Source organism: Mytilus californianus, unplaced genomic scaffold (genome assembly GCF_021869535.1).
Source record: "Mytilus californianus isolate M0D057914Y unplaced genomic scaffold, xbMytCali1.0.p SCAF_15, whole genome shotgun sequence".
Lineage (NCBI taxonomy): Eukaryota > Metazoa > Mollusca > Bivalvia > Mytilida > Mytilidae > Mytilus > Mytilus californianus.
In genome coordinates, this window is record NW_026262637.1 from 5,240,375 (window position 1) to 5,252,223 (window position 11,849).

General features: G+C 33.3%; 1 protein-coding gene across 1 annotated transcript; it reads right to left on the reverse strand.

Moving 5' to 3' along the window:
* Positions 1-3,476: 3,476 nt before the first annotated feature.
* Positions 3,477-8,634, reverse strand: LOC127725251 (uncharacterized). Its single transcript, XM_052232121.1, has 2 exons — positions 8,568-8,634; positions 3,477-5,896 (listed from the first exon to the last, which is right to left on the reverse strand). Exon 2 carries the CDS (start codon positions 5,888-5,890, stop codon positions 4,286-4,288), a length of 1,605 nt encoding a protein of 534 aa, XP_052088081.1. The 5' UTR covers positions 5,891-5,896; positions 8,568-8,634; the 3' UTR covers positions 3,477-4,285.
* Between the last annotated feature and the right edge of the window lie 3,215 nt (positions 8,635-11,849).

Sequence of the window (11,849 nt, forward strand, 5' to 3'; positions counted from 1 at the left end):
TCGGATGTTTTCATAGCATCAATATCTTCATTTACTGACTGAATCTTGGTTGAAATTTTTTCTGTTTCAGTTGTAAGAGAACTTATAACCGTATCGATTTCTGAAATATCCCAATAAATAAAAAACTAGAATAACATACAGAAGCAGCAATCATGACATATATAAACAGCTAAACGACATATTGAAACAGCTAGAATGACACACAGATACAGATAGAACTACATACAAAAAAAGACACACAATGACAAAGAGAACCAGCCAGAGTGACTCGTAGAAACAACCACAAAGTGACATACAGAAACAGCTAGAGTGACATACAGAAACAGCTAAAGTGACAAACAGAAACAACTTGAGTGACATTCAGAAGCAGCTACAGTGACATACAGAAACAGCTAATATATCATATAGAAACAGCTAGAATGACAAACAAAATACAGCTTATCGACATATTGAAACAGCTAGAATGACATATATAAACAGCTAGAGTGCACGTGACATATATAAACAGTCAGAGTAACAGACATAAACAACTAGAGTGACATACATAAACAGACACCGTAACACAAAGAAACAGCTAGAGTGACATACAAAAACACAAAGTGACATACAGAAACAGCTAGAGCAACGTACATACATAGCACGAGTGACATACAGGATCACACAGTGACATACATGAACAGTCAGAGTAACAGACAGAAACAACTAGAGTGACATACATAAACAGCCAGCGTAACACAAAGAAACAGCTAGAGTGACATACAAAAACACAAAGTGACATACAGAAACAGCTAGAGTAACGTACATAAAGAGCGCAAATGACAAACAGGAACACAAACGAACACACAGAAACAGCTAGAATAACGTACATAAACAGCACGAGTGACATACAGGAACACAAAGGAACACACAGAAACAGATAGAGTAACATACATAAACAGCTAGAGTGACATACAGGAACACAAAGGAACACTCAGAAACAGCTAGAGTAACGTACATAAGCAGCACGAATGACATACAGGAACACAAAGGAACACACAGAAACAGCTAGAGTAACATACATAAACAGCACGAGTGACAAACAGGAACACAAACGAACACACAGAAACAGCTAGAATAACGTACATACACAGCACGAGTGACATACAGGAACACAAAGGAACACACAGAAACAGATAGAGTAACATACATAAACAGCTAGAGTGACATACAGGCACACAAAGGAACACTCAGAAACAGCTAGAGTAACGTACATAAGCAGCACGAATGACATACAGGAACACAAAAGAACACACAGAAACAGCTAGAGTAACATACATAAACAGCACGAGTGACAAACAGGAACACAAACGAACACACAGAAACAGCTAGAATAACGTACATACACAGCACGAGTGACATACAGGAACACAAAGGAACACACAGAAACAGATAGAGTAACATACATAAACAGCTAGAGTGACATACAGGCACACAAAGGAACACTCAGAAACAGCTAGAGTAACGTACATAAGCAGCACGAATGACATACAGGAACACAAAAGAACACACAGAAACAGCTAGAGTAACGTACATAAACAGCACGAGTGACATACAGGAACACAAAGGGACATACAGATACACAAGAATGGGATGCAAAAATACAAAGTGATAAACTAGACAATAGTGTTATTCTAAGGGAAAATGTTAAAAAATTTACTCTTTACGAAATTGGAAGGATGAAATCATCATGTTTTTAAAACAATTTGGCCGAAAACTTAAGAAAACAGTCAAGATAAAAGTTACTTAAACCGAAAACTCAACCTGCAAGTGTTTCCATATATGCGAACAAACCATGAACAATCTCTTCTTGTATCCATATTTCTATTTTTAATCTTGCTTTTTTACGATTTGTCATTATTTTATATAGCAATTTTACTACGGTCACGCATCCGATTTTCAAACTGAAAAGGCCGAAAGTTTTCAAAGTAGGCAATGTTCATTTGTACACAAACAGAAGGCAAAAAAAAAAATAATAATAGGGGGCAGATTTTCATAATGGAGGTGCAAATGGTTTAAAAAATACGGGAAAACATCATTGAAACAGAACAGTTGCTTGGAAACATGCATCCAAAAAATATGCCCCTATTCAAAATGGCTGCATTAATCGTAAAGTGGCCTGTTGATTCGACTTAGGAATTGACATATTTGCATTTTTATTTTTTAGAAGCCTGTGTAATCCTATTGTAATGGCTGTCGTCATTACAAGGCAATATGGCCGCTATGCAAATTAGAAAAGTATCCCAAATTTTGCAATAATTAACGGCGTTGTATTGGAAGCTGTCAGCTGATACAGCAACTAATAGTTCAACTTTTCCAAACTATAATGAAAATTGTATCAATATGAAACAACAAAAATATGTCTCACACACAGAAATAAACTCTTCATAGAAACAGCCAAGAAGGGGGTCTTTCATTTCTGTATTCTTTAATTTTTTAGGTTATTTTTCTCTATTCTAATATTTTTGCTCATTATTCTCTATTCTTTATATTTCAGCACCTCATTATTTTCTATTCTTTATTTCTATGCTCTGTATTTCTCTATCCTTTTTTTTGGGTCCATTTTTCTTTAGATTTGATCCATTATTCTCAATTCTGTAAACCCCATCCAGACTGGCATGGATACCAGGCTTAAAATCTTGTATGCCAGACGCACGTTTCGTCTATTAAAGACTCATAAGTGACGCTGGATTCAAAAAAGTTATTAGGCCAAATAAAGTACGAAGTTGAAGAGCATGGAGGACCAAAAATTCCGAAAGGTTTTGCAAAATACAGCTAAGGTAATCTACTCCTGGGGGTAGAAAATCCTTAGTATTTCGAAAATTTCTAAGTTTTTTAAACAGTTTATTTATAATTATGATCAAAATAAACACTTATTACAGATTAATAATAAAACAAATCTATTCAGTACAAAAGGTACATCCATCCGCTAAACTGACATCCATTGCATTGTCAAGTACTTTTTTTTCTCACAAAATTTTCACTTCGCAGTTTCTATTTATAAAAATAATAGAGCTCTTTTAAGGATGCTCGCTCGGCTGTTTTGTTTAAGGATGCTCGTACGGCTGTTTTGTTTAAGGATGCTTGCTCGGCTGTTCTTTTAAGGATGCCCGCTCGGCTGTTTTGCAATCATTTCCCGAATAATGAGTCCAACATTTAGAATTAGTCTTTCAAATATTTCTTGAATGTTCTACCGTTCACAAAATTAACATTTGTGTAATACGATAAAAAGAAACCCAACATATTAACAATTAAGTATTCATGATAAACAAAACAACATTGTCATAAAACACAAACCAACAATGTGTTCATTAAAAAATATCACTATTCTACACATGGCGGTGATTTTGACTGTTTTAGACTTTTGTCTATGCGAATTCAACTTATCGCATGGTATCAATAAGGCATTTTGTGCCGGTTCACTTTTAAACTGCACACGATATTCTGTCAATCGGTTGATTCTGATGAGATTGTAACGTTTATCTAGCTTCTGTCTCACTATCGGAAGTATGATAATCTGGTTCACGATTAATTTCGGCGATGCCAGTGCACTTCTGGTAAAAATTAGTCTGACGGCTTCGGTGCACGAACATATGCAACTTTAAGTCTATCTAAGTGAGCATATTTTTCAGAACCTTGCCGGTAGACGGCTCTCGAAGATTCACAATGTACTAACTAGTTTTATCTATTATATACTAATAATGTTTAACGAGACCGGAATAAGGTACCGATATTTTCTGTATCCAACTAACAAATGTTGAAATTTTTAATAAAGTATGTTGCAATTTAAAAAATATAATATTATACCTAGTGCTTAGTTTTAAATTAGTAATTTCATAGTTATTACATGTATACAAATTATTAACAGGCCTCGGACGAATGGAAGATATAAAAATTTTAATAAAGCTAGAATATGACTTGAAAGTAAATTTTCTTGCAATTTCTCTAAAATATTCTAATGTAATGATGAGAAGAATAATTCACTTTAAAATGGAGCGTAAATATCGGCCAATGGGAAATAACTAGAACAATTCTTCGAACATTTCACAATGTATTTCTTGTCTTTTTTTGTGAAAAAAACCGGAAGCGGTTTGTTCAACGCACAAGATGTTACCATTTACATTTGAAAGTATTTTTTACGGACGAACAAAACTAACCATTTTGGCAGCAGAAACAAAACCAAGTATTGCTTGATTTGTGTTAAGACAATTAGAAAGAAAAATAAAATGTTTCATTGAAATTTTTGTTATTACCTGTACTTAATAATTTTTAAATTGGTTTTAGTAAACTCTCCGACACAAACCCTTTCCGTGTAGTCCAAACACAGAGCAGACGCCATTGTCAGGAAGCAATTATCAATACATTGTACAAAGTGTCCTTTATGATTGATGACGAATATAAAGTTTTGTACAGTGAAAAGCATTTGACACTTACTATTCGTTACTATACATCCTGGTTCAAACGTTGTTAATTTTGAACAATCGTTTAATGCCCGGGAAGTGTTGTAATTAAATTTGAAATTTCCGAATTTATTCAAAACAATTATTACGCGTCCATTCGTATCTGACACACACACGTCTCCATTGTTATTCTCGGTTACAAACAGAATTCTAAGACCGGGATGAAACAAAGGTTTTCCGTTATTGTAATTTTGAATTTCTTGAACTGCTTTTCCGTCTGTGTACCGGACGATTTTATAATTATTATAACTGTCATCAGACATGGTAACCAATATATCCCCTGCCTTTGTACAATGTAGACCACTCGGGTGCCACTGTGGACCTACATCTATAAAAGTTACTGTCTTTCCTTCTTTAATGATGGTAACTTTGCCAGGTTTCCCTTCTGTGAAGATTAATTCACAGTTGTTTGTAATAGAAATGTCATTTGCATGTAAACTTATTGGCACGTCAACTGTTTCTAGAACTTCCCCATCCATATTTATGCGCGCAATCATATTGTCCTGTCCACAAACCCAGAACTGATCTTCCGGTAAGCTGCATGCTCTTGTGGGTACCATCGGAGTCGGGACTGACAGAATAAGTTTTGGTTTATCCGATATTTTAAGATATCCTAATTCGAAGTATAACTTCTTCCAATTAACGAGTTTCGTGTCAAATTCAGGGTGTTGAACTTCAAATTCGGAAATATTATCTGCCTTCTTGTGATGATAATTTACCACATCCTTAATATCTGCTGAACTCATAATATCTTTATTTCTTTGTAAAATGACACATGCTTGTTTTAAACATGCACTATCATTTGATAGATAATTATGCAATGCAGAAATATCTTCTTTCCTTAAATCATCTGCCTCGTTCTGATATCTGTCAAAAATGTCATCAATTTTTCGGTGACAAATTTCTCTATGCTCCTGGATAGATTTATTCAGTTCGTCATAGGCAGTTGCAGTAGCAGAGGTTGCATTTTCTATCCTTAAAAGGTTCTGTTTAAATTCTGGTATTACTTTACTCTCCAAATGGGCATTATGTTTATTTATCTCATGGTATCGATCATTGATATAACTGGAAAGATACATGGTTCTGTGACTTTGATGGTCTCCAGTAAATACACATTCTTGACATACGGGTATTTTACATTGTTTACAAAATCTCATGCATCTTGCAAGCTTATGTTTTTGACATATTTGAGAATGTATCTGGGTTTTTTTCTGTGTAAAAGCCACGATGTCGTGCTCATATTTCTTTCTTTTACTTCTGCTTCTGGAATGATCACAAATGCAATCTTGACAAAGATTAAACACGCAGGAATTGCAATGATTATCAGCAGCGATGATTTCACAAAGGTCACATACAATAGTATTCTGACCGGATTTTATAAACCAATTACCCATGGTTCTCTACAAAATAGAAATAGTCTATGACAACTCTGTCACATATGAAGTAAATTTACTCACACATTTATATTCCCATATCATTTTATGTACTATAATACACTGAAAATTTCTTACAAATTGATGGTCAAATGGCAAAAAAGTGATCTTTAAGTTTGAGGTCTTTCCTGACTCACGTGATTTGAAATTGTACATGTGTGACTATTGCAATAATTATCAGTTTGGTTGTTCACATGTTTGACTGTTGCAATAATTATCAGTTTGGTTGTCATGTGTTGACTGTTGCAATAATTGTCAGTTTGGTTTATCGATAACTCAGAGCTGTACAAAAGAAGTTAAGTGATCAAAATAAAACAATCATCAGAGCTGTTCTGATTTTTATTTTTAGGCCAATACATTGTTGTTTTCATATCATTAACAAAATTGACAGTCACTTTTTTGTATTTATTTGAAGGAATCATTGGAAATCAAAATATAAAAAGTATTTTTTCGTATGCATGTTTAGTGTTCTGTCTTTTGTCATATATTGTATATACTCAATTGTCATATGATGTTTGAATTGCAAATGAAATATTCATTCTTCATTCATTATGTATTCTTTCAATGTATGTAGCTGTTAATTTCTTTCTGTTCTGCATTTGTTTGAGGAACATAATAAATTTTGTCAAGATATCGAAAAGGTTCAGTTTACATTGTCTTTTCAATTAGATTATAATTGTTTTAACCATATCAGGACTTGCTAATAGCACAATATTTGTAAGCATATATAATGTTGCTGTTTTACTGTCTTTAGTTTTTAAATCTCTTCCACCCTCGTATTTGATTGGCTATCCAACTATTGTAATTCAAGCCCAACCGAAGAGTCGTATAAAAACGAGACATACATCGGACGAAGTTATAAGACGACCAAAAGGAACATACTAATAAATCAAACTTTTAAAAAAATGTTGAGTTATTTGAAACACTATCCCAGGCAAAGATGACCAGAGCGGTTTTATCCCAGGCGAAGATGACCAGAGCGGTTTTATCCCAGGCAAACATGACCAGAGCGGTATTATCCCAGGCAAAGATGACCAGAGCGGTATTATCCCAGGCAAAGATGACCAGAGCGGTATTATCCCAGGCAAAGATGACCAGAGCGGTATTAAATGTTTTAAATTTTGGTTTCATTGTTTTTTAAGTTCATACTTGATTTGGCCTTCCAACTGTTCAGTTTGATTCGAGCGCCACTGATGGGTCTAATGTAATCCAAACGTACATCTGGCGAACTTAATTATTAGCTTTGTATCTTTGTTGAGTTTTCACTGTTTGGATTCATCATGAGACTGATATCGTTTGAAGAATAACTCCTTTTTCAAATTGAAATACCCGTTTTCTAAAGATTACGGATGTCACTAGTAGAGCAGAAAACTGTTTACTATTCAGGGAACACCAGATATATAGGTATCGAATTTTTATTTAAAAATCTTATGATTCCATGTAGTTTTTTGTAGACTATTGTTTGTCTTCTCTCTTATCCCAAGGGTTGACTGAAGAAATGAAATATGGTCAGCTTGAATCTCAATTGGCTGTAGAGCCCATGCTTAAGAAGGTGTACGTTTGGCCTTGCGAGATGTATTAATAAACAGCCTTGTCCGGTCTGAATGAAGACGTCCATGCAGACAAGTGTATGGATAAAAAAGACGTCTTAAAAATATTACAAAATCAGAGAAAACTGAGGGCCTGGTTGGGAGTGTTAATTTCTGTTTTTATTTTGTTTTTAGGCCATTTTGTATTTTCATCATTTTTACTCGGTATTCTCTATTCTGTTAACCTTATACAGACCCTCCCAACTGTATAAACATATTTTAATAATGAAATATTTTTAATGCCTCTGTCCAACATTATTGCAGAATTTAAAATGTACATATTGTTTTCATTCTTTAATCAAACGGTTGTGTTATATGTCCCTTTATATTGTCCTAAATTTTCATGAAATATTTCCATATGGACGTTAAAAGATCAACAGTTAATCAATAAATGCAACAGGCTGGGCGTATTCTCAGAACAAAATATACTACACAGTCGGGACTAAGAATATAAATGATTTTATTTAACTTCCTCTTATACACGTAATAAAACGAACGGAGAGATGGTATCTATTTGTCCATTTTTTCTTTATTCTTTATCTATTTTGTCAATTATTCTCTATTCTTTATAATTTTAGAACCTCATTATTCTCATCTTTATTTAATGATTTAGTACCTCATTATTCTGTATTCCTATTTTTGGTGCCTATTTTTTGGTGTCTATTTTTCTGTATTCTTTATTTTTTACCCATTTTGTTGTAGTCGCAATTCCGTAAACAATGGTAAATCAATGCAGACTCTACTTAATATTTCCACTATTTATCTATCAAAGTTTACTTTAGATCGATTTGGCTATAATTTTATGTCCCTCTAGGTCATTCAGCTCTTCACAAGTTTCCGGTCTTAAACATTTTGCTTTTGATTTTTGATTTTAGCGTTGCTGATGAAAAGCGTCTCGGACAGATACAATTTATAGTGTTGTTTTCCTTATCATTTACACACAGGCACATGTCTTTGAATCTTTGTGCCTGTGCAATTACAGCATGAAAACAGAGAAATGAAAGTATGTTTTCATTAGCCTTAAAAATATATAAATTATTTATACTCACAAGCTTTGGAGATTGTTTGGTGGTGTAATAAAAATCGGGTTTGGAACAGTTTTAAATACTATTTCTATTAGATTGTGCAATATTTAATATCACACCTGAGTTAATTGTTTGGCCTTGACTAAAGTTCTATTTTTAACAATCTCTTTGTGTCTATTTTTAATAATGTCTATTTTTAAAACAAATAATCTACCCATAAAAATTAAATTAAATGTACATACATAAATGTATAGCTAGTTTAGGATCAGTGTATACATTAAATGAAGACATGATCAAATATATCTTGTTGTATAGTTTAATTATTGTTACCCTAGATGTAAACATATAAAAACACGCGAAGTGTGAATTCTCATTAGTAATCGATCTGACATTCACAGAGAAAGAGTAGGTTATTTAATGTAAGAATACTAGTAGTTTAAATCGAAGCCGTTGATGTGATATTTTATTCCTATAAACTATTTAAACCTTGTCAATGGGGACGATCTTTTGATTTTCTAGGGGGGGGGGGGGGGGGGGGGGGGGGTCAGGATGATGTTGAAAATGAATAACTTAGCCTAGTTAGAACTGGAAATAAATAACTTTGCACAAGACAGCATGGAAATGAACACAAAATAGAGGAAACAAATGTGTTCAAAGGTGAAATTATATAATAAATAAACATACTTAGTAAGAGATGAAAAAAAATGATCAATCCGAAAAAGGTCCTCCTGCACCACCCGAATATCAAATTGTCGTTCCCGAATGTAGACGTCCGTAAACTGCAATAACTCTTTCCGGGTCAGTTGGTGACTTGTATGGAAAGCAAAACTTTTGTAACCATCGTAACTATCGGTGCCACATGTGGAACAGGAGCAGTTTACCCTCCTGGAGCTCATGAGTTTAACCTCAGGTTTTGAAACACGGGGAATCCGAATACTTTTTTGGGTATCCTTCTTTCTTTTGAGAAATGTTGTACATACTCAATTTTCACATCATATAGCATTTGATATTTCATATAAAATATCCATTCATCATGTATATGTTCCGGACCATATGAGTATTTGGACCATACGCGTATGGTCATGACCATATGTGAATACCCATATGGTCCGACCATACGCATATGGTCAGACCATATGAGTATTATACTCGTTTGGTTATGTACGGGCCGGACCATCTGAGTATTTAGACCATATGGGTATTTTTCAAATAAATTCTAACATCCTCCGCAGGAGCACACAGCTCATTCAATCTCCGAACCCAAACCGACACGAGTAACTAACTGAATTCCTTTATCTTTAAATATTGTCTGAATCTTGGTGTATTTGTTATCTTGCCTTCACTAGAATCTATTTATTAATAAAGTGTTTTATCTTGTCGACTTTTTCGTCCGGAAAGGAATCCGCAGACGTTTTGAGGATGTACTTTTTTTTTCTTTTTTTCTTAGCGTTTGAATTATTATTTCAGAGAAGAAAAAAACTTCTTAATTCAACGTATTTTCATTTAATTATTGAATACTTTCTCCTATTCATACTTTCTCCTTTTCATACGATTTTTCTGTTATTGTAAGATCGTATATAAATTGGACCAAGAATAGATTAGATAACTAAAAACAATTTGAAATATTTAAGAAATTTCAATTTAATAGAAAAACACGAAAATAAATGTTTAACAAGAAAAGAAAGAGGGTTCAATGACCAAAGTTCCTGTGAGTTAAGCAATTGACTCCTTGTTTATCAGTTCTTTTAGATATTTCTTGTAATTGGACTAAATAGCGATAAGGTGTATCTAACAGACAATTGATTGAAAACATTGGTAACGATAGTCAGTTGATGTGTGTTTTTAGATAAAAAAAAAAGCTAGTGATTTGGTAGATCATAATATGCTATGTAACACATTGAGATGCTTTAAGATTTCAAATGTTTCTCTTCATAATAAATATAAAAAATAAGGAGATGTGGTACGATTGTCAATCTTAATCACTATAAGATAAAACAAACAACTATGTCAACAAAAGAAAAAGAAAATGGCATGTAGACACTCTATAGACAAAGAACATAAGCAAACATTAAAGACAAGAATACAAAAAATTACCATAGTACAATAACACAATGGCGGGATGTATAAATACCGTGCCACGCCAAAAGGATATTACCAAAAATACCATTTCGTAATCGATATCTTTCGACAAACCAATAGACAAGATTTGAATATTCAAGTATGTTGTTGGTCGTCCCTTTTACGATACGTCAATAAACATTAATTAATGATGTAACATGGAAACATTGAATAATGATATAATTACAAAAAAGCCAACATGCAATGAGAAAGGCATACTATAATTTGATTATATAAAAACAAGACCATCACACTCATTTTACATTTATAAATTGTATCCACTTCTTTTACTACTATATTTCATTTTTCTTCTTCAACAATTTTATAAAACGACTGAAAATGACGAGACTATTGAGTTTATGCCCCCTTGATATGTAACGTGGGTGTGAAATTTCCACACTGATTTACGATCCTGGCAAAGCAAGTATCTTATCACTTATGTGAACAGTTTCGTAGGTATTTTTCTTCAATAAAGCCGCTTTACATTTTTGCCCTCCGTCACTGTAAAGAAGACATATTACATTTATTGTTCTATTTCGGCTATCACTGATGTGTAGATTTAGTTGGATTGATAATATAGTTGTTTTTTTAACGAAGAACTTACCCTTTAAAGAATCGTACATAACACACGATGAAATATTTGTATTTATCAATTTCCAATGAATATGAAATGTTGGTGAACCCCCGATGATAGGTTCAAAATGTAGTGATTGTCCTTTCTTATCCTTTAGATCTCGTGTTGTCTTTGTTTGGTTACCTGACATTAATTGATGATAATAAGCAATGATGTCACTGAATAAAATAAAGATCACAATTGTTGTGAAAAGTCCTAACCATTGTTCTTTTTTCATGTTGTAATATCTAAAAATAACAATGTAGTATAGTTATAAGGTATTAAATAATTAGATCTGTTACATTTAGCATCTAGAACTAAACGTTCACTGGGAGCTTACATCGTCAAGATTATAAACTAGTATTGAATTCCTTTTGTTTTTTAAAACATGTTTGCACGGGAATATTCTTATGCTAACGGCCCAAAATTGAAAATGTCTTTGGTATTTACCAGACTAATCACTTACAATTACTTATATATAAGTACAGTAATTTACAGGAGTTACACGAAGAGTGTCAAATGCTTGCCCTGCCAGACTGGTTTCTCTTCGACTTATCAGTTTAAATGTCCCCTTG